Raw genomic sequence first — 22,729 nt, 5'->3', positions numbered from 1 at the left:
TTAGAAGAGCTAGTACTCCAACTCTGAATTTGTTTGGCATTAGAATTGCTGTGTTTATCTGTTTTTCTCACTTCTCTGCTTGCTGAACAACAACAGAACCTAGTACGCCTGCCAGCTCGCTCTTTCCCTTAAACTACAAATGCTCGCAGTTGTCCAGAATCTTTTACAATTCTTTTTCTGATTTGATTTAACTCCATCACTCTTGCTAGTGGCCAGTTTCTTGCATTTACCATCCTTTCTTCTGTTAGGCTAGTACTGATTATTTTCTCAGTCTAAGTCCAGGACTCCTACACCTCATAAAATCAAATGTGAATAACAGATATTTATTGTTACCCACATCAACAGTATTAATTGTATTAACTTCAGAAAGATAAAAAGCTGGTCAGGCCTGCAGGAATTTGAACTTTTTAAGATGGCGGCAAACACAGATCGTCGGGGTCCGGTTAGAGGGAGTACTAGGTGTACAAGCGGGCTGCGAGTGCTGAGGGCGATGTGCCAGGGACACTCCAACACCCCTCCTGAGACCCATGGTGCAGATAGCGCCATACTTTAAAGTGCTGATATACTCCATAATTAGGAGTTTATTTTTTGGAATGAGCACCCCGCTCTTCCACTTTTATGCACTTTATCACAATTTTTTTAATAAATTTTTCACTTTCACGCCCCCAGGTCGATTAGAGAGTCCATACCGCCGGGGTTTATCTTTGTCCTGACGAATGCCTCGGTAAATTAAAACCACCCCTAAGGCTGAAACATGTTGACTGACTTAAATCTGAATTAACCATTAACCAATAACCATTTGGCACTGAAATTCAGACACATAGAACCTTTTACTGTGTCCTAGGGATTATTAATAAAACATTTTTTAGATACCCTTTAGACACTTTTAACTTTAATTAAACCTCACAACACACCCATTTCACACAACCAGCTCCGCAGTCTCCTGGCGTCGCAGCACACCGAAGAGGCATTAGGTCTCTTCGGTGGGGCCCGATGATGAAGCATGACACTGACCAGGTCGGTGTGTGAGGGCTTTCTTTTCAAACCCAAATAGGGTGCGAACTCCACGAGTCGTTTGGCTCCATCTAGGTGGCTCACAAGATACTTTAACCTCTCTTATTTTGTTTACTGGCAAACACAGATGCCTGCAGGGAATGCACGAGTCCACCCAACCTCACACAAAAATTCCCCTTAAGTACACTTATGCCATCTGTAAAATGTCCACTGACATGAATTGAAGCAGAGTACAAGCAATGCTGCCAAACAGTTTTATATACTGTAGTACGATTTAATATTAAACAGCTACCAAGGTTTATGGGTATATTGCAAGTTTTGGCATTAATTCTATGTTGTTGTGGCAAATTGGATAATCACACTTCATCCTCAGTTTCTGTGTTTCCTGAGCGCCTGTACAGTCAACATCTTTCCAAATGTGGGTGCCATTTAAGGCCTTGGGAGAGCCTAAGCATATTGAAGAAAAAGAACACTAGGTTGTCAGCTAAAACTCTGGGGTACAATTTAGAATGATGGAAATACAGATTCAACATTCTGTGTGTTACAAACCATGGACAAGAGGCATTCTTCCCCTTGACTGTAAGAATGTTGATTCATGTACTAAGGGCCTGGTTTTGAGTTTGGTAGCAGGGTGCTCTACCGCAAACGTGATGGTGTATCCTTCCCACCAAACCTTTAGTCTGCCAGTCTTATTTAGAGACAGGAGGACCTCAAGAATTGCAACAAATGAGCCCCTGTTTGCTCCAATGATGGAATACTTCCCCCAATGACTGACTCAGTGGAGGAGACCTGAAATTCTGCATCTTACCAGAACTATTGGCTTAATGTGTCACAATAGGCATTCTCGCTAAAATTCCTTGCGGGAGAACCCGGAATCTACTGTAAACATTGTTATGCCAAGACTAACAATACTGGACAGTGCACGTAAAAATGTTTTATTGGCTGTATATATTTGAGAAAAAAGACACTCACATTATGGTATTGTACCAGAAGAGTGTAGGGATTCCCCACAAGTAATTTTGATTCAGCTCTTAGGATGGCTGCATCGCTACTTTTCTAGTAGTTAGTTCCCCCCACCTCCCCATTTTGGATCGAATTGCAGCCCTGCTTCACACCAATCATTCCTGTGAAAACTACTGTGGGTTAAAGTCTACTCCACTACATTCCACAGTAGTTTGCCCAGTATTCCCAGAATCCCTTAAGTGGATTGCCCAACCCAGTGGTGTATGCACGGTCTCTGGCCTCCCCTCCCCTCCACACCACCGGAACAGGACCCTGCTTTCCCCATTAGCCACTTTGCTCTCACCTCTTAATATTCCCAAACATCTGAGCGTGGCCCAAGAACCTGCCAAAGTCAATGTGGAACATGTGGCCGCTGGTCTTCAGCATGATGTTGTCGTTGTGCCGGTCACAGATTCCCAGCACGTAAGTCGCCACACAGCATCCCGCGCACGAGTAGATGAAGTTCTCCACCGCCTGCGGGAGACAGGGAGAGGAAGGTGATTAAAGGTGCGTGAAGCAGGGGGTACCGAGAGGAGAGGCCAAGGGACGGGAACAGAGTGGGGGGTGCAGATGGTGAAATGAGCAACAGTAAAAACAGTAGAGGAATAAAGAGACAGGAACCAATGTGAAGAGAAGCAAGATGAGAGATTGTGAGATCAATGAATGAGGATAAGAGACAAAGTTAGATACACAGAAAGTAGATTGGGAGAGATAGAACCAGGAGAATGGAGATAAACAAGGAATGAGAATGACGCAGGTGGAGAGTAGAAGAGAAATGACAGAGGAAGTAGAGTGTAAGGCAAGAGACTAAGTGACAGAGAGAAGAACAGAATGTACTGGGAAGGGAGGTCGAACGAGCAGTGGCTCCTGCTAATCCTATGTGCAAAGACTTCGCTGTAAAATTGGTGAAAGGCTTGATCACCCTATAGCTCGATGTGGATAGCACTGTGCTCATCCTACGCTTAAAAACTCTGTAGAGTGAAACAGACATTTGAGGTGAGCAGATTCAGAGGGTCAGTGGTATTGTAGGGTGCCCCATATCAAGGAGCTGCCCTCAACCAACAACAAAATCATTCCTTACAACTGCAATCTGTGACATTTCTTGTAACAAAGTGCATATATGTAGACTTTAATACAGAGAATTAACGATCCAACCTTGAAAGCCTTGACTTTAACATATCCTTTTCACTATCTATATGTCGGGTCCACTGTGCATTTATCATAACTTTTCAAAATAAACAATTTGGCCTATACCCTTTCCCATTGGCGTGTTACCATAATCAACTCCGACTTACTGTTGGCCATTAACCTTCCCAAAAGGCCATTAACCTTCCCAAAAGGCAACTATCAGATATACCATACTAAAATAACAAATATGTACTAAGACGGTAGTCTTATGTTTAACTTTAGAAGTTGAGCTGTTCCATCTGGAGCGGACTTTAGCCTGTGATGGGCCATATGGTTCCCCCACTCAGCCCTCAGTCCCAGTGCTCTGCAGCCAGGTCTTAGAATCCACCATTACTAGCATGTACTCCATCACCAAAAGTCTATACCTGGCTAATGGAACTAGCCTGTGTACTACAATAAGCCTACTATACTGTGCTGTTAGAAGCCTGTACTCTACCATCAGAACTTGTGCTTTACCACTCGTGCCTGTGCTTTACCACCCGTGCCTGTGCTTTACCATCCCTGCCTGTGCTTTACCATCCCTGCCTGTGCTGCCTGTGCTTTACCATCCGTGGCTGTGCTTTACCATCAGGGCCCGTGCTTTACCACCAGGGCCCGTGCTTTACCACCAGGGCCCGTGCTTTACCACCAGGGCCCGTGCTTTACCACCAGGGCCCGTGCTTTACCACCAGGGCCCGTGCTTTACCACCAGGGCCCGTGCTTTACCCTCAGGGTCTGTGCTTTACCCTCAGGGTCTGTGCTTTACCCTCAGGGCCTGTGCTTTACCATCAGGGCCCGTGCTTTACCATCAGGGCCTGTGCTTTACCATCAGGGCCTGTGCTTTACCATCCATGCCTGTGCTTTACCATCAGGGCCCGTGCTTTATCGTCAGGCCACGTTATGCTGTTGCACGCCCACGCCCTGCGATCACATAGCAGTGCACTTGTTGTCATTTACATCTAACCATCATACGCTTGTTCTCTACTTTCCTGAGCCTATGTTCTACCATCGTAAGTCTGTGCTGAACCATGACAAGCTCATACCCTAGGATCACGCGCTTGGGCTTTCATTACCTTTTCATATTCATCCTCCGACGGGTTGTGCTTCTGCAGCCAATCAGCCAGGGGCCGATCCTTGAAAGATCCGGTCACTCCATGCTCCACCTGGATCTTCCGCAGTGTCTCCGCAGTCGGAATCATCTCAACCATTCCTGCAAAGATCATCATGGTCATGTGCAGAAAGATACAGACAAAGAGAGGCAAGGGGATCAATATAGTGGATTTTACACTGCGTTATGCTTGGAAAGCGGCATACATGTACTATGTTCCAATATTTACATAGGATAGTCTGTCAGAATTATAGCAATTACTTGTTCTTAAATGTACACATTAGAAATCAATCTAAGCAGCTCTTTAGATCTCCCTTTCACACTTAGTAGGGGACTTCTGAACACTGGTCGTGTGGTACCCAAAGACATAAAATACTCAAGCAGCTGTGTCTTGTTGCCAGTGTTTCTGTTTGCCCCTGCGCACATGGAAGCATTTAATTTAATCAGCAATTTGTGTGCCTTTCAATTTCATCGCTAGCTTTAAATATTGGAGAAGCTATGATTGTGTTTGTGCCCCTGTTACTATCACGTGGCCTTATCAATCATTCAACAAGGTTAACACTCATGAGAAGAGACACGAGATTCAGCTAGGACACTGACAGGTGACGTCTGCCTTCAGTCATATATTTTATGTAAGCAGAGCTTTCTATGCGTTTCCACCTCCGGGTGTATACAAGCAGTTTGTGGAAGAGGGAATGACAGAACGTGCAAGGTCAGAGCTCGCACTCCGTGCAATCTGACAATCATGGGCGCAGGGCCTTTTCTACCATTAGGCAAGACTAGGCTGCCGTTTAGGGCAGCAAAAGGAGGAGGGCGGCAAAAAACACGAGTTTGGGAAAATCTAATGCATTAATTCTTCTAGCCTGGATGACAGGGGAAGAGAGTGATGGTAGAAAAAGGGAGGGGGCAACAGTTTTCAATTCTCGCCTAGGGTGGCAAAACACCTAGAAACGGCCCTGCATGGGCGAATGGTGGAGAATGAAGCCCCGAGCAGCCCACACCTTTCTGATTCTGTTCTTACAGGTCCGTCATCTCTATACAGTTATGAGCCTTTTACCGTGGCACAACACCTAAGGAATGCCAGATGCAAATGCTGAAGCCCTTTGGCCAATGGGCCTGCTCCAAGATCCTGAGCATCAGCTCAAGTCTTACAGGCAATAGTTTGAGGTGAATTACCTCAAACTACTGGCCAAACGGGTACAGTAAGTAATTAGATTTAGGTCACAGGAGTAAAACAGCATTGGGTAAGGAGAAACAAGACACTAAGGAAGGAACGGAGCAGAATCCAGAGTTTTCCAGGATAGCGCAGCAGAGACAGTGAAAGAGGCCCAGGTTCATGCCAGAGAAGGAGGAACAGGCGGCAGCTGCAAGGGCCTGGGATGGAGCCACAAGAGGAGAAGAAGCAGGAGAGAGGCCCGAAAACACTGAGAAACAATACAAGGAGAGCAGAATGCACGGCCAGGACGCCTCATGAAAGGCGGAGGGGAGTCTTTTACCGTTAGGGCGGGTCGGTGAACTTGAGCAAGAGAGCACAAAGATAAAAGGTTGACCACAAAATGCAAACTAGCCAACTTTACGATACTGCATTTTATGCCTAGCACTCAGTAGGAGGCCTCCTAGTGAAAACATAGGTTTACTTGCAACAAACCTGTAAAATGACCATCTGCCGATGGTGGAATGAAAATGTCATGTTTGTAGATGGCTCAATGAGCTTACAGAATAGTTGAATACAATGTAAAGGGTTCTTAAAAAAAAAAGAGGGAATGTAGGACTATAATGGGAAGACCGGCATGAAAATCGTTTAAAAATGCTGCTATTCCTAATGTGCTGGTGAAACGTCCCCCTTCAAGCCCATCCCCTCCAACCACCCCACCACTGACATCCTCTGAGGCTCACCTCTCCCACGCCCAGTCGAGAAGCAGCGGAAGATCACCATCCTCATGTCCAGTCCCTCCTGGATCCAGATCTTGTTCATGATGCGGATCATCTGAAGCGTCAGCATGTCCTGCCGGAGGTCGTCGCCGCACTGCAAGACACCGGAGAGGTAAGTTGCAACCCCATGACTTTGCGAATCACAGGGTCTACAAACAGGAAAGGGCTCTGCACATCTCTACGGTTCGTTACACCATCTCTACTGAGCATACACAATTTCTAACAAATTCTGCACACTTGCTCTTTGTCTAGGAATTTGTGACCACTGCCAAGTTACATGTTTCACAATGGAGCCCAACTGAGGGGGGTGAGTAACCACTAACCTCGAGTGGACTAGATTTCAAGAATGAAATGAATTGAGATGACAACATATCAGAAAAGGTCCCAGCTCAGGATCTGAGCAATACAGCACAGTTGCGAATTCCAATAAAATGGACACAGCCATCAATCTTTCTGATGCATATTCTATCAGTACCAAATAGAGCTCATAATTCCAGTCCTCCTTCCTCCAGATTAATGGACATCCCAATTACTGCCAGGCAAGAGGTGCCGGAGAGTGTTATTTGGAGTTACAATTGCCCTATCCTCTCAACCAGAGATCTTCAAACTAGGGATTGTGTCCGCAGGGGGGTGGTGGTGTCCTCTCCAGGAGGCGCAAATTTCCTCCACATTTTTGGGCCATACTGTCAGGGGTGGGGCTGGAGGAGGTGTAGTGCACTTTTGTGGTCAGTACAATTAGCCTGTAGACTGTAGCGTGTCATTGTTTGAAGCATTTCCTGGCTGTCTTAGTTCACACATGGGGGTGTTCTTTCTAGTGTAGGGTATCGGGGCAGGGCTTAGGGGAGGCCAATGGGCTCAGGTGCAGGAATATACCCGCAATGCCTGTAAAGTACTGACCAGGTGGCATCCTTAGCTGCAGCACAGGAATGCAAAATGGCTTAGTATATGGACTCCTGGCGGCTCTCAACAATGGCATAAGGAGAGAAGCGAGGCACCAGATTTTTTTAACTCTCTTATTCACAATGCTTAGACATAATGGGCATTTTGTAGCATATCTACAACAGAATTACAGAGGGGCAAAGGGGCAACAGACTTGGAGTTTAAAGCAATGGCCTAGGGGAGGGTGGTACAGACACAGAGCTCTTTTTAGCATGTGAATTACTCTGCTTAGAAATGGTGGTCAGTATGTTGTGCATACCGATCAGGCTTATAAGGGAATAGAAGGGAAGTCTACTTGCTGCCTCAGAGTTAAGACAGGTGAGAGTAAAAAAATACTTTTTTTAGGATCAGTGCAGAGGCATAGCTACAAAGGGTGTAACAGGTGCAGTGCCCCCTGGTTCAAAGACTGTAAAGGCACAACAATTATAGTTCATTAGCCTTTCAAACTGGGGGGGTGATGGAATGCCCATTTTCCTTGCCTCTGTTAGGGCCGCGGCACCCTTGGCACACCACTCCATCTGCTGTTTGCCGTGCTTGGAAAGGCTGTATGTAACGCTAAATGGCACATACTTATAACGAGGCGACATCACACCACATCTACTGGTTGGTGGTTCCATTGCCAATCTTCTCTGGGCAAGCCTTCTTTGCATTGTGCGTAAGGCACTTTTTCATGTCATTCTGTTAAGCCTTTGTTCTTGAACCTCAGCACCAGACAACAGGCTCCCATTCTGTATGGAAGGAAGTTCTGGTGAGTTAACACTCACCATTGACATCTGTTGGGAACTGTTATGAGTTTAAATACTGGCACACTCAACATAGGCCTCCATCGTGACGAGGACAGGAACCACTGTACTAGGTAATAGTACCAACAGTTATTTATGTACAGCGCATAGAAATGACAAAAGTTCAATATGAAGCACTATGTAAGGTATTATTCTTGGTACTTCTGAGATACTGAAATGTCTCTTATTACCCCATTCTCTCTCCTTCCTTCCTTTCAGTGTAGGCAGATTTTGTATGCTGTCACTGCTGCAATTTAATTGATTGTTCGCTCGCGGTTTTCCTAACTGCATTATGAAAGTGTAAAAATAATTCAAAAGTAAAAATCACAACTTGTGTTACAGGCCTTGATCGTTCACTAATAATAATTTCAGCGTATGCACTGTTATGCACCATCCTATTTTCAGATTTTATCTTTATATTTTTTCTGCAAAAAATGAAGCAGCAATGTACATTTTTTTTAAGCATTTCTTCTCCCCCTGAGGCATTTCAGCGAATATAACTTCCGCATTGAGTTATGGGCTAAATCAATGGTACTACTGAAATGCTTTAGTAACCTCCTTCTACCCCCCATCCTCGCCCCTTTTCTGCCTCATTCTCAATGCTAGCATTTTGGAGGGGGCCCCGACTTGAAAATGTTTTGTACGGCGGAGGGGAAGCTCAGCACAAGAAAGTTACGAAACCCGACCGAGCTATAAATTGTCCACATACGGTGGCATGAGAACGAGCTGTTGCAGCAAAGCCCCCATACCTTAAATATGACACGGATGTTCTCCCCCAGGGGGTCCACATTCTGGAAGGACAGCTTCAGAGGAACCGCGTTGGAGTTAAAGTAAGAACAGTCCTGAAAAGTTACAAGAGGACATTTACAGGGGTTCCAGGACAGCGTTTACGTGGAGCAGGATGTGGGGAGATCAGCAGGCAGCAGAAGCATGCATGGTGGGGAGTGATCGACAGAAGGGAGCAAGGGAAGAAAACGGCACCAGAAAGAGTATCTTAGTGGAAAAATAGTCAGAGAGAAAGGTCAGAAAAGACTGAAGGAGAAAAGGAAAGAGGCAAGAGAGACGTGAAGGGAGAAAGGAAAAAATGGGACAAAATAAAATAGGGTCAACAATGGAGAGGTTAACAAACAGCAAGCATTGAAGGTGACAAAACAAGGCGGTAGGAAAAGCAAGAAACAAACAACCAGTTGTGAACAGAACAAACAAACCAGGTAGGTGTAAACACAAAGCATTATTAACGGGTTTGGAGAAGTAATTTCAGGAACTTTGAGGATGCAAGTAATAGCGTAGATATTTAGATAGTAATAATAAAATGTACTGCATGAAGAAAAAAAACTTGTTTTTAAATTTCAAATAACGTTTCAAGTTGGTGGTGGGGCTTAGCTTCATGCCACCAATTTTCCAGTCACTAGATAGCCTGAAGCTTCTCCTCTACAGGAAATAATATTAGCGGATGGTCCCATATGACAAAGCTTCCTCCTTAGTGCCCCACTCTACGCACCCGAGGGATGATGCCTTTGACCAACAAGCTAGGGCTGAGAGGCAGACGGCAGGAACCATTGACATCAAAGAACTGCTTGACATCATCCAGGCCTTCACGGAGGATGGTCTACAAAAGAAAGGCAGAAGTGTGTTAATCAGAGTGCCAGGACGCAATTCCACCGCAACCAGTTCCACATCGAGCACCTCTCCACCATGTCTATTCTTCATCTCCAGCACCACTTAGAACTGACATTAAAAAACATCTCATCTTATTCCAGTGGTTGCTTTCCTTACCTTTGCTTTCTATCCGAAGGAGCAGTTGTCCCCTCAGATGTGCAATACTCAACTCTCCAACTGAACTACAAAGGTTGATGCGCAGATCTGTCTAGATCCTCTAGGGCAGTGCTCTTCTGGCCTTTTCGAGGTTCCGCATCCCCACCAGAGACAACATGAAGAGAAAATGAAGGTGTGCAACCTACCTGGCGAGAGGACGGATTGGCCTCCCGGACCTTCTGGGCCAATTTGGACAAGCAGTTGACAAGCCAACACTGCCGGTCAAACTCTTCCCGAAGACCCTTCCCACAGCAGCAGAGCAAGGCAGCGAGGAGGTACTGGTATCGGATGCTAAACTGGGAGTCTTTCAAACCATCCTTCAGCAGCCTAGAGGAAGAGGGATTACAAGGGGTTCAACCCATCAGAGTAAATATTCCATCCAAGGGCATTTGTGTGGTTATAAGGGACACAACAACTGAAAAACATTGTGGTATAAGTACCAGAACTCATACCTCATCTAAGAAACTGAGGAGGTCAAAGAACAAAATTCCCTGTTCTGGGGACAAAGTACACAACATCCAAGCTTGAGAGTATTCAAGGACTAAAAACGTAATCTGGAAACCAATGATATCCCATCCAGCATACACAGATACCAAAAAACAAGAGATTTAACCGCAACACCAATGACATTTTATAAACGATGGCAATGAAGATGAACAAAAGTGCTGACCCAGACTACAAAGATGTCCCCATTCAAGAGTAATAATGTAACCTGGACTTCTGATGGAACATATAATCTGGCATAGCATACAAGACAAGTTCATGATGGTATCCTAAACAAAAAAACAAGGACAACATGTCCAGGCTAAGGACCGATGACAGCGAATGAGAAAATGAACTACGATGCCCATATGGCATTGAAGCCGATAATACAACAAGGGATTTATTTTAATCTCGAAATTGATTACAATTGTACTGGACAATTCCATAGGTAGTAGTTGTTGGAGTTCATGTGTTTTAGATGGCAAGTCTCTCTAAGATTGTGAAACAAATGCAAACCAACATTTGTTTGCTTTACGTCTGGGGTGCATAGCAATCCAAGAGTCCAGATGTTGGAGCTTTTCATTCTACAAACTCTGTGCAAAAGAAAAAAATCACCAAGCATGCATACCTTTTGCAAAAAACTTTCAGTGTAAGAACATTCTGCCATAAGTGAAGTTTTGGGAAATTACAAAACTTTGCATACTTTATGAAGTTCAATCAACGGTTGAAAACAGTGTCGGTGAAATGTTCATTGTCCTTTGTGGTGTTGGAGTGCTTACCAGAAGAAGTAGTGACTAATGCGCAGGTCACAAATGGCGCGTTTCATCAGGAAGCGGACTAAGGGGCTATCCAGGTAACATTCATACTTCAAGGCCTGAGGGATGACAGCGCATATCAGACTTAGATTCGGTGCAATAGAGCAAAGTAGTGAGGGTAGGAAAAGGAAGTCACAGGAAAAGATTGAGGAATGCAACGTAGTAGAGCTGGGAATATAGTTAAATAAAGAGAAGAAAACACTGCAAAAACAAATCAGGTGAACGAGCAAAGGAGCAACCAAATGAGGGGGAGGAAGGACGCAAGAGGAAGGAAGATGATGTGACGGATGAAGAAAAAAAAACAGGAAGAATATGGACCAATGAAACACTGACAAATTAATGCAATTAGGGTCAGAAACAAAAAGTAGATGAATCAAAAGGACCCTGGGAAGTAATACACAAAGTTCAGAACTGAAGGGAGAGGTCACAGGGGAATAAAAGCACGAGCAAGTGAGATGTGATGGTGGGAAAAGAGAAACCATATGGACAGAATGTGATAGTGCGACAGAGAGGAACAGAGAACAACTGTGATGCAGTGAAACCCATTTACCTGCACAAGCTGTGGTAAATAATCCAGGAGTTCTGCATCGGATATGGAGTCTATCCACTCCACAGCTGTGCGCCTCACCTCCTGATCTGGAAATCTGCAAGAGTGACAGGAGATCATTGCTGGTCCAACTGGTAATGTACTTTCAGCATCCCCATCACACTCACTCTCATACCCGCACTGTACTTTCAGCATCCCCATCACACTCTCACTCATGCACACCCTGAACTTTCAGCATGCCCATCACACTCACACTCCTACACTCTGTACTTTCAGCTCACCAATCACACTCCTGCATGCACTGTACTTTTAGCATACCCATCACACTCCTGCACTCACTGTACTTTAGGCTCACCCATCACACTCCTGCATGCACTGTATTTTCAGTATGCCCATCACACTCACACTCCTACACTCACTGTACTTTCAGCTCACCCATCACACTCCTGCACACACGGTACTTTCAGCATCCCCATCACACTCGCACTGTACTTTCAAATGCCCATCACACTCACACTCGTACTCGTACATGCACTGTACTTTCAGCATCCCCATCACACTCATGCATGCACTGTACCTTCAGCATGCCCATCACACTCATAGGCATACTGTAGTTTCAGCATACCCATCACACTCCGACATGCACTGTACGAAGGTAGCCCTCAGCAAACCGAGGCTAAGTACGGTTGCAACTTACGTGGCATGCAGCAGGCCCAATGCATCCTGGTGGTTCATGTGCGTCCATTGGTTCAGCAGGGCGTAGATGTCGGGCAGACAGGCCCATTCCCAGCTGGGGGCGCTCGCCAGCACCAGAGGTAGAGAGCTGGTGTCTGAGTGGCAATAATACCTCTTCTCCCACAGGCGTTTACGGTCTGTTTCCGTGAGCCTACGACATCAAACATCAAATAAAAGGTGATTGCCACTGGGTCTTTACATTTGAGATTGACAGCACTCCCCATTTGTTTAGTTTTCAAGTTACATACGAGCAGGTATTGCCGAGTTCCAGCCCCAACCCCCCTGCCAATCCCCTGTGGGCTTTACCACCATCATACCCCCTTGTTGTACAGATTACTCACAAACATCTTCAGAAACTTTTGGAGTTAGGGGTCGTAACAACCCTGGCCATATTTATTTACACACAGCACATCATAATAAAGTATCAATTTTTACATTAATACACAGAAATACCCCCTTAACACTCCATACACTATTTTTTAAACATTTTTGGATGGCTAACCTTAACATAGCTATTCCAAAGCCTAACTACACATTGTTCCTTCGTATCATGCATTGAGCCTACGCTTAAGATCATGACCGGTCCAACTACCTGGGCAGTCCCACAGGAGTGATCTTGCGCAGGGGGGCATATCTGCCCACAAGGTTACCTACCTCGGGCACCCCCTACACCCTCAAATACCACCCCCAACGGGCTGTACTGCTAGCTTGGCATGGATGCGCCTGTTTGGGGATTCACTGCAAAGGCCTGTTGGTAGCGTGAACTCCCCCACTCCCATATCCTCTATACGACTTGCCGTACGCACCCCCTGGAGGGCACTGAGAGACCGCTGTCCTCCACCTATTCACATTAAAAAGGCCTTCTAAGGACCGTAAATGCCCTACCAATCATGACCTTACCTCAGAACAAGGTACTATCATAAATACAACAAATACTGATCAACTGCTAGAAGAGGTTAATCATTAATGAGAGTGCAACGAACAGTAGAACAACATGTCTCCAGCTCTTGATAGCTGAAAAGCAAAAGAAAACACCTAGAGACACTGCAACCGGACACCAAACATTCATCCACAATAATCTGTTGCCCCAGGGGATGGTGGGCGGGACTAACAAGCATTTGCAATGTAATAGGTCTCGCACTAGGAAAGTTTGAGCCATTGGTCTTGTAAATGACAATTTTTTTATTTATGTGTTGGTTTTGAAAATAGCTAAATTAATAGCTTTGTCATTTACAATGCCAATAGTTATAACTTTCGCAAATGTGACACCTATAACCTGGGGTTGCGCTGAGTGATGCTGTGGTGGTGCTGAGTGGTGCTGAGTGGTGCTGTGGTGGTGCTGAGGTGGTGCTGAGTGATGCTGTGGTGGTGCCGAGTGGTGCTGTGGTGGTGCTGAGTGATAATGTGGTGGTGCTGAGTGATAATGTGGCAGTGCTGAGTGATAATGTGGTGGTGCTGAGTGGTGCTGTGGTTGTGCTGAGTGGTGCTGTAGTGGTGCTGTGGTGGTGCTGTGGTGGTGCTGAGTGGTGCTGTGGTGGTGCTGTGGTGGTGCTGAGTGGTGCTGTGATGGTGCTGAGTGATATTGTGGTGGTGCTGAGTGATAATGTGGCAGTGCTGAGTGATAATGTGGTGGTGCTGAGTGGTGCTGTGGTTGTGCTGAGTGGTGCTGTAGTGGTGCTGAGTGGTGCTGTGGTGGTGCTGTGGTGGTGCTGAGTGGTGCTGCGGTGGCGCTGAATGATGCTGCGGTGGCGCTGAGTGGTGCTGTGGTGGCGCTGAGTGATTCTGTGGTGGTGCTGAATAATGCTGTAGTGCTGCTGAGTGGTGCTGAGTGGTGCTGTGGTGGTGCTGAGTGGTGCTGTGGTGGTGCTGAGTGGTGCTGTGGTGGTGCTGAGTGGTGGTGCTGTGGTGGTGCTGAGTGGTGCTGTTCTGGTGCTGAATGATGCTGTTGTGGTGCTGAGTGATGCTGGGGTGGTGCTGAGTGATGCTGGAGTGGCGCTGAGTGATGCTGGGGTGGCGCTGAGTGATGCTGGGGTGGCGCTGAGTGATGCTGGGGTGGCGCTGAGTGATGCTGGGGTGGCGCTGAGTGATGCTGGGGTGGCGCTGAGTGATGCTGGGGTGGCGCTGAGTGATGCTGGGGTGGCGCTGAGTGATGCTGGGGTGGCGCTGAGTGATGCTGGGGTGGCGCTGAGTGATGCTGGGGTGGCGCTGAGTGGTGCTGTGGTGGTGCTGAGTGGTGCTGTGGTGGTGCTGAGTGGGGCTGAGTGGTGCTGTTCTGGTGCTGAGTGGTGCCGTGGTGGTGCTGAGTGGTGCTGTTCTGGTGCTGAGTGGTGCCGTGGTGGTGCTGAGTGGTGCTGGGTGATAATGGGGTGGTGCTGTGGTGGTGCTGAATGATAATGGGGTGGCGCTGAGTGATGCTGGGGTGGCGCTGAGTGATGCTGGGGTGGCGCTGAGTGATGCTGGGGTGGCGCTGAGTGATGCTGGGGTGGCGCTGAGTGATGCTGGGGTGGCGCTGAGTGATGCTGGGGTGGCGCTGAGTGATGCTGGGGTGGCGCTGAGTGATGCTGGGGTGGCGCTGAGTGATGCTGGGTGATAATGGAGTGGTGCTGTGGTGGTGCTGAGTGATAATGTGGTGGTGCTGAGTGATGCTGGGGTGGCGCTGAATGATGCTGGGGTGGCGCTGAGTGATGGTGGGGTGGCGCTGAGTGATGGTGGGGTGGCGCTGAGTGATGCTGGGGTGGCGCTGAGTGATGCTGGGGTGGGGCTGAGTGGTGCTGTGGTGGTGCTGTGTGGGGCTGAGTGGTGCTGTGGTGGTGCCGTGTGGTGGTGCTGTGTGGTGCTGGGTGATAATGGGGTGGTGCTGTGGTGGTGCGGAGTGATAATGTGGTGGTGCTGAGTGATGCTGGGGTGGCGCTGAGTGATAATGTGGTGGTGCTGAGTGATGCTGGGGTGGCACTGAGTGATGCTGGGGTGGCGCTGAGTGATGCTGGGGTGGCGCTGAGTGATGCTGGGGTGGCGCTGAGTGATGCTGGGGTGGCGCTGAGTGATGCTGGGGTGGCGCTGAGTGATGCTGGGGTGGCGCTGAGTGAGGCTGGGGTGGTGCTGAGTGATGCTGGGGTGGCGCTGAGTGATGCTGGGGTGGTGCTGAGTGATGCTGGGGTGGTGCTGAGTGATGCTGGGGTGGCGCTGGGTGGTGCTGTGGTGGTGCTGAGTGGTGCTGTGGTGGTGCTGAGTGGGGCTGAGTGGTGCTGTGGTGGTGCCGTGAGGTGCTGTGGTGGTGCTGAGTGGTGCTGCTGAGTGGTGCTGGGTGATAATGGGGTGGTGCTGAGTGATAATGTGGTGGTGCTGAGTGATGCTGGGGTGGCGCTGAGTGATGCTGGGGTGGCGCTGAGTGATGCTGGGGTGGCGCTGAGTGATGCTGGGGTGGCGCTGAGTGATGCTGGGGTGGCGCTGAGTGATGCTGGGGTGGCGCTGAGTGATGCTGGGGTGGCGCTGAGTGATGCTGGGGTGGCGCTGAGTGATGCTGTGGTGGTGCTGAGTGATGCTGGGGTGGCGCTGAGTGATGCTGGGGTGGCGCTGAGTGATGCTGGGGTGGTGCTGAGTGATGCTGGGGTGGCGCTGAGTGATGCTGGGGTGGCGCTGAGTGATAATGTGGTGGTGCTGAGTGATAATGTGGTGGTGCTGAGTGATAATGTGGTGGTGCTGAGTGATGCTGGGGTAGCGCTGAGTGATGATGTGGTGATGCAGTGGACAGAAAGGCACAAAAAACGAGTCTAACAGAGGGCAGAAGGGCACAAAAAACGAGTCTAACAGGGGGCAGAAAGGCACAAAAAAAATGAACGAAATGAAAGCGGTGTGCTCAGTGCTCAAAAATAAAAACAGAGTAAATAAGGTCAAAAAGAATATAAATGTGCAGTATGGTTTAAACATGCTTGGAACAACGGAAAGTTGCTTGTTGGGTGTTTTAACCAGCAGTGCCGAATAATTAAGCGATGCTGTAGACACGTTAAAAAATGAACAAATATAAGACAAAGAATGAAATGATTCACGTGTTCGGTGATCATTGAACAAGTAAAACTGGCGAGCAGACGTGCATCCCACCAAAGTGACCGCAGTTCCATGCAATGAAAGTTTAAATTTGTGCCTGTGATCAAATCAACGAACAGGAATTAGACGAACTAGTGCATGAGTTCAATGGGGATTAAAACAATAGAAAGCCCACGTAAAACAAACGCGCACACGTGCAGCTTTCTGAAGTGACCACAGTTCCATGCAGTAACGAGAGTGAATCCGTACCAGTTAAAAACTCAGAATTGAGCGTGCTCAGTCTTCGCGGTGTGAAAAGATTGATAAAATAATACTCTGGAAGTAAATAGTGATCAAAACCGGAAGTTTACTACCGAGTGCAATAGACACTTTAAACCGACTGTGACAGAAAGAAGTTCCAGTGTGTCAATCCAAAATGAGCGAGAATACCCAACATGGTACAATAAAGTTTTCAATCTGTGAACAAATCATCCGGTACCACTGACCCCCATCTCTTCAATGGTTATTTTCAGGCATTCCTTCTTTTACAGCCGTGAGCATGGGTTGTAAACTCTGTCCTGACAGTCACCGTCCAAAAAATTAGGTCACTAGATAGATATGTTAAAAGCATGAGCTGCTGACACTTGGGTGTAAATGAAGACATTACTGGGGGGAGGAGGGGGGGGCTTTACTGGACCCTCCATCCTTCTGGGGTCGATAAAACAAGCAGCAGCATTGAGCTGGGTGAGTGTAACACAGCCGCCTATTGTGAATTGTTTCTTAATCACGTCCTTCGGAACTCTTCTCGGTCTATAGTAAAGGTGGGTGCACCTGGATGTAAATCATGTAAAATCGTTTCTGTTTTTTCCGCAAGTGAATTTTATATTCTTTAGAAAAATGCCTGAACCATTTGCATAATGGCAAGCTTTTAACGGCATGACTCATTTTCTGTTTTATTAAGAGTTCACCCGACATCACCCCCTGTCAATACCGAGTTGTCCTTCAAAGCCACCGAAGGGGTGAGTAATTGTGGGAAATGACTGTTCCTCGCCCTGGCAATTATACGACCAAATACAGACCGCTGCTGGCCTCAGTTTCACTGCACCAGAGGCAGGGCCCTCCCAGTAGGAGAGACACACCCCTCATTCTTGACTACTGGCGGTCTCCTTGTGCCTGGAACTGACTGCCCGCTGGAGCGAGAGGGAGAGAGAAAACGAAAATGAAACAGTACAAAAAACGAGCACACACTCTATTTGGGTGCTTTTATTGGACATAATGCTTTGGTATTAAAAACATATATATATTTCACAGGAAAAGCTCAAATACTGAAAATATGCTGTGAAATATGGCTTTCGTCATCTGCATAACAACACTACTATTTGTCAGGGCTACTGCTTCCTCAGTCCCTTCTTTAGTTCATGCCGGGCAGAGGCACTGTTGCTGTGCGCAGGCGCAGCGAGCGCGCGGAGCTGTTAGTATGCGCAGGCACGTTGAGCCTGTGCCGGAGCTCGCAGCCCTGTCGTTCTTTTCACCCGTGTCCGGGCGGAGCAGCCTTTGGGGAGGACAGAGCCGAGGGTCCGCCGAGGGCACTGAGGTGAGTGTGGGGGCCGGGACGGCAGTGGGGACAATCGGTCAGGTCCTGGAGCTGGGCTCGGGGGGAGGCATGGGGCTCTCTGGTAGTTTCCAGGGTGTGGGGGGTGGAGGGTCCTCCTGTCAGCCCCTTCGGGGTGCTCGTGGGTAGGCCCGGAGCAGGCAAGGCTGTCGTGACTGGTCTGTTCACCGGTAGGGTTTGTAAGTGGCAGCGCCTCTCTGCCTCGGTGAAGGGTGACCATGGGTTCCGGGTGTGTTGGGCAATGAGTTCCCAGGAAGTGCGTGCGCGTGTGTGCCTGTGTGTGTGTGTGTAAGTGTAAGTGCGTGTGCGCACGTGTGTGTGTGTCTGTGTGCATGCACGCGCATTAGGCTGACTTGCTGGGAATGTGGACGGAGCCGACGTGCGCGTGCACGCAGTCAAATCCAGCACAAGAGAAGCGCGTGGCACCCTCCTGTCCCTAATTCCCCCGACACGGCTCACTAAAGTTGTCAAACTGGAGCATCCTTCGGATGCAATTCCAGCTCGACCTAAAAAGGGATTAAATCCAGCCCCAATGGAGCAGCCGGCAGCTTCTCGGCATCGGAGCGGTGAAAGAGACTGTTCTGTTGCCCCTTTTAAAGGGGTGGGGGCTGGTGCGAACTGGTTCCCCCACCCGGAAGGGTTTAAAACAAACCAATGCCCAGGTATGTTGTAGGTGGCAACATTTAACGCCCCCACCAGCCCCTCCCCCTCAGGCAAGGACCAGCAGCCAGCCACAGGTGGGGTGCACCAGAGGCTGGGGGCGCCTTGGCCTATGGGCAGGTATTGAGGAGCCCCAACACCTTGACTTGGTGGCAGGCCATTGACCACCCACCTCTGTGAACCGCATGCCCCCCCCCCCCCCCCTTGTGGGATTTACCAACTATCATCCCCCTTGTGGCACAAATTACACGCAAACACCTTCAGGATCTTTGTGGGTTAGGGGTCGTAACAACCCCGGCTGTATTTATTTACACACAGCACATCATAATAAAGTATCAATTTTTACCTCCGTCACCCCCTACGCCCTCAAATACCACCCCAAGGGGCTGTGCTGCTAGCTTGGCACAGACACGCCAGTGCGGGGATTGGCCATAATGGCCTGTTGGAAGCATCTACCCACCCACCTTCCGCACACCCTCTAGCCGACTTGTCGTAAGCACCCCCTGGAGGGCCTTGAGAGACCGCTGCCCCCAACTTATCCCCATTAAAAAGGGGGGATGCTTTCTAAGGATCGTAAATGCCCCACCAAACATGACCTTATGCCAAAGGCCAGCATAGTTCCTTTTAAAGGGGCGGAGTCTGGTGCAAACTGGTTTCCCTGACCCGGAAGTGTTTAAAAGTCCCTCGTGCCTGGCTGACTAATGCCCATGCGCGTCGTAGGCTGGTGCCGGTGGCGTCTTTCGCTGCTGCCACCAGCCCCTCCCCCTCGGGCAGGGACTGGTGTTCTTCCATAAGGGCAGAGCCCCCCAGCCCGGAGGCGCCTTGGCAAATGTCTCCCATTCCCCCTAATGTCTTCCACAAAGGTTTGATATGACGTGGATCCAATCAGCACTGTCTGGAGTAAATTCTCGATTTGCATTCACAATAACAAGATCTAACCCCGGGTCAACTAATTGGTGTGTATTTTCAGAGGTCAAAACAGTGCTCCTAAGTCAGCTTCCATTCTGAGGGCCGAGCTACTTTTACAAATATGAACTGTGATAAGAGCATGCAGTGACAAAGCCGATCAGTCTGAGCCTGATGCACAAGATTCACAACCTGGTAGGTCACATAAAAGTAGGATTTATTGGTAGAGTGAGGGGCTGCACCCATGGAAGCATGTACTGCAACAACCGTTCACTTGTAAGGAGCTCAGCTCTTCCCTCTTCCTCCAGGCACCTGGATACAACGAGTTCTTCGTCCTCCCTCTCTCTGAGGAGCGTGGACATTATAAAGTCATTTCCAAAAGAGAGATCTCTTTTTAATGACACTACTGGGGTTGGACTGGGACAAAATCTCCGGTACAGAGCATTTCCTTGGGCACCGGAGCCACTGGGCATCTAGTTCTTGAGGTGAACTAAGGCAGGTGGAAGCCTACCTCTCTGCCTTCAGAACACTGCAATGTTCAGCCTCCAGCCTCCTCGACTCCTGCCCCAGTTCTGTGACACAGCAGCCAATTTGCAGGTACTCGTCAACCCCTTTCTGAGGGATGGCGCACAGATTTTCTGCTTGAATTTAAGTCGAGCATGAATACCTCACGCGTATGTTCATGCATAGCGGAGTTCAGGTCAGCAGATTCAGCCACTCTATTCCAACTATTCCAGCACTTCAAATTTCAGAAGGAATCAAGTGGTTTAAAGTGCCTCAATCTCCAGGTACAGTTTTGTTTCTAAGCAACCAACATCTATAATATTCTCAGCGTCTCCGATTCCAATGTAATGATTCCATTGTGCCACTAAGGAATTGAAAATGTTTCTTACCCTGTACTCATCTGTTTGGAGTTCATAGTGCTGTAGATTCACATGCTCTCGTGAGATGAATGAACAGTACAGAGACATGAAAGGTAAGCATTTATCTCAAAGTTTATAATGTCCAATATGATGTTCTTCTTATTGGTACCACAAATGTCATTGGGAACTGTAGCCTGATATTTAACAAAAGCAAGGAGCAGGTTGATCGCGTTTCAAATAACACTGAAATACTCAAAGCCAGGCTAGGGGGCCACATGCGGACCTCCACACCTTTATATGTGAACACCTGGTGAACAGTAGCAGTGGGCTGCTGTTTATTTGACAGAGGATAAACTTTCAGAAAGTTGTTTAACAGGAAAGCATTTCTTTAACCCCCAACTAAAGTAACAGGAGGAAAGCAAAAAATGTTGTCCTGCACAACGTATCTTTAGAAACACCTTCCTTTTCAAAGACATCTAGTACTAATTAGGTAAAAATATGAGAAACTCTTCTAACTTCAAAAAAGTGTATTTCATTAACATGCAGACACGTTTCGCCCTAGTACAGGCATTGATTAGAAGTTACCATTTCCAAACATGAACTTAGAAAAAAATTCATGCTGTGCCCATCCTGACAACAAAGCCATTAGAGAATAAAGAGGCAAGTCTTTTCTCAGGTGCAACCCCTGTGTGGCCCAAGTTGTTAGTATAATTGAAACAGCATTATAGTTTATGAAGTAAAAAACAAGAGACTGTTTTTTACAGCACATATCCTGAATTCATGTATTTCAAAGTGCTCTCATATGTGGTAACAAGAGAAAGAGGCAAATTTAAATAAAACATTTGCCTAGGATCACACAATTTGGTCGAGTGGGGCAGCCGGGATTGATCCTTGCTTTTCTGGTTTCACATTGTGAAATTAAGCCACTAGATAAGAATATAACACGTTACTTCAAAACGTAATGCATGCCATTAAATCTTGACACATGAGGTTAGAGTGTGCTTGGCAGAAGCCATGTGAAGTCTTAGTTTGTTTTCCGAACCATGCACATGCTTTTCCCCAACCATCCACCTTACACCACCCCGACACTCAACCTGCAGGCATCAATACAGCCGACGGGCATGCCAAAGGCCATCCTCTGTGGCTCCTGGGGAAATGTTTGCGTGTACCCAAAGGAAAATTGTCAGTTTTAATTAATTGTCTCCCATGAAGTCTCATTGTAAAGAGGAAAGTTAATCATGTTTCTTAGGTCTGAGTTTTTAACAATATAGATACAAATATTGCATTTTTTTTATTTACTTGTTTAACCTTGAATAGGTTATCCTTTTTAAATGTGTTTTATGTTTTTATTAAATGGAAGAAGGCAGGTTGAGATTAGCTGTATAATTAAATCATGTGCCCAGAGTTACTTGAAGTCTATTTTGGTAGAGTCACAAAGGCTTCCTTTTATCATAAGTTTGTATTGATTCGAAAAACGGATGTTTAAACTGCTTCTTTTTAAAACGGTATACTTTTATGATCTATGTAATTTAACTAGATCGAAAAAAGTTTTATTGAATTGAGTACCCATGCAATATATCCTCGACAAACATTTTGGACATCACTGCCAAATGTGGCCTCTAGATGGCAGCAAATCCTCGTACTGGCTGCTTCGTCTCTATCACATGGGCACTTGGGCACCCTTTGTGCCACATCGCTGTGCTAGTTGTATTGTATTGTATGGCATATTTATATAGCACAGAAATTGTCACCCAAAGAGTATCCTGGCGCTTTTGACTTTTGGCCGACCATACGCGATGTTACACTACTACAATCTTTACACTATCCTAGGAAAGAGGTATGTTTTTAATCCTTTTTTAAAGGAGGAAAGGTCCCCCATACTTCTCAGAGGCAGGGGTAAGGAATTCCACAATTTAGCTGCGGTTAAATCTAAAGGAGCGTTCGCCCATCCGAGTCCTCAAAATCTTTGATTACCACCAGGCAGGCTGACGAGGAACGAAGAGATCTAGTAGGCGTATACCAGGAAAACATCGCCTGCAGCGGAAACGGCCCCTGACCATGAAGAGCCCTAAATACTAAACATAATGCTTTAAAATCAATGCGCTGGAGGATTGGCAACCAATGATGGTCCATGAGCGCCAAAGAAGAGGAATCAGAACGCCGTCGAGAAAGAGCCAGCTTAGCAGCCATATTCTGTACTCGCTGTAGTTTACCCACCAGGGTAACTGGCGCACCCAGAAGTAGCGCGTTGCAGTAATCAAGCCTGCTTAAGATGATACTACGCACTACCTCTGGTCTGGCATGAGCCGGGAGCAAGGAAAGGATC

At 47.4% G+C, this 22,729-nt stretch overlaps 1 protein-coding gene across 1 annotated transcript in view; it reads right to left on the bottom strand.

The window, feature by feature from the left end:
• PIK3C2B (phosphatidylinositol-4-phosphate 3-kinase catalytic subunit type 2 beta) overlaps positions 1-22,729 on the bottom strand; it is a 397,956-nt gene that overhangs the window by 77,287 nt on the left and 297,940 nt on the right. Inside the window, exons 16-24 of the mRNA XM_086923460.1 lie at positions 12,302-12,490; positions 11,608-11,701; positions 11,022-11,116; positions 9,906-10,086; positions 9,446-9,553; positions 8,694-8,786; positions 6,188-6,317; positions 4,257-4,393; positions 2,321-2,490 (exon numbers count right to left, since the gene is read on the bottom strand). Coding sequence (XP_086779586.1) covers positions 2,321-2,490; positions 4,257-4,393; positions 6,188-6,317; positions 8,694-8,786; positions 9,446-9,553; positions 9,906-10,086; positions 11,022-11,116; positions 11,608-11,701; positions 12,302-12,490 — 1,197 coding nt within the window. The remainder of the gene's footprint in view (positions 1-2,320; positions 2,491-4,256; positions 4,394-6,187; positions 6,318-8,693; positions 8,787-9,445; positions 9,554-9,905; positions 10,087-11,021; positions 11,117-11,607; positions 11,702-12,301; positions 12,491-22,729) is intronic.

The sequence above is a fragment of the Lissotriton vulgaris genome, chromosome 5 (genome assembly GCF_964263255.1).
Source record: "Lissotriton vulgaris chromosome 5, aLisVul1.2, whole genome shotgun sequence".
Taxonomy (NCBI): domain Eukaryota; kingdom Metazoa; phylum Chordata; class Amphibia; order Caudata; family Salamandridae; genus Lissotriton; species Lissotriton vulgaris.
Note: the sequence above shows the minus strand (reverse complement) of the source record. Positions and strands in the feature narration are given on the sequence as shown.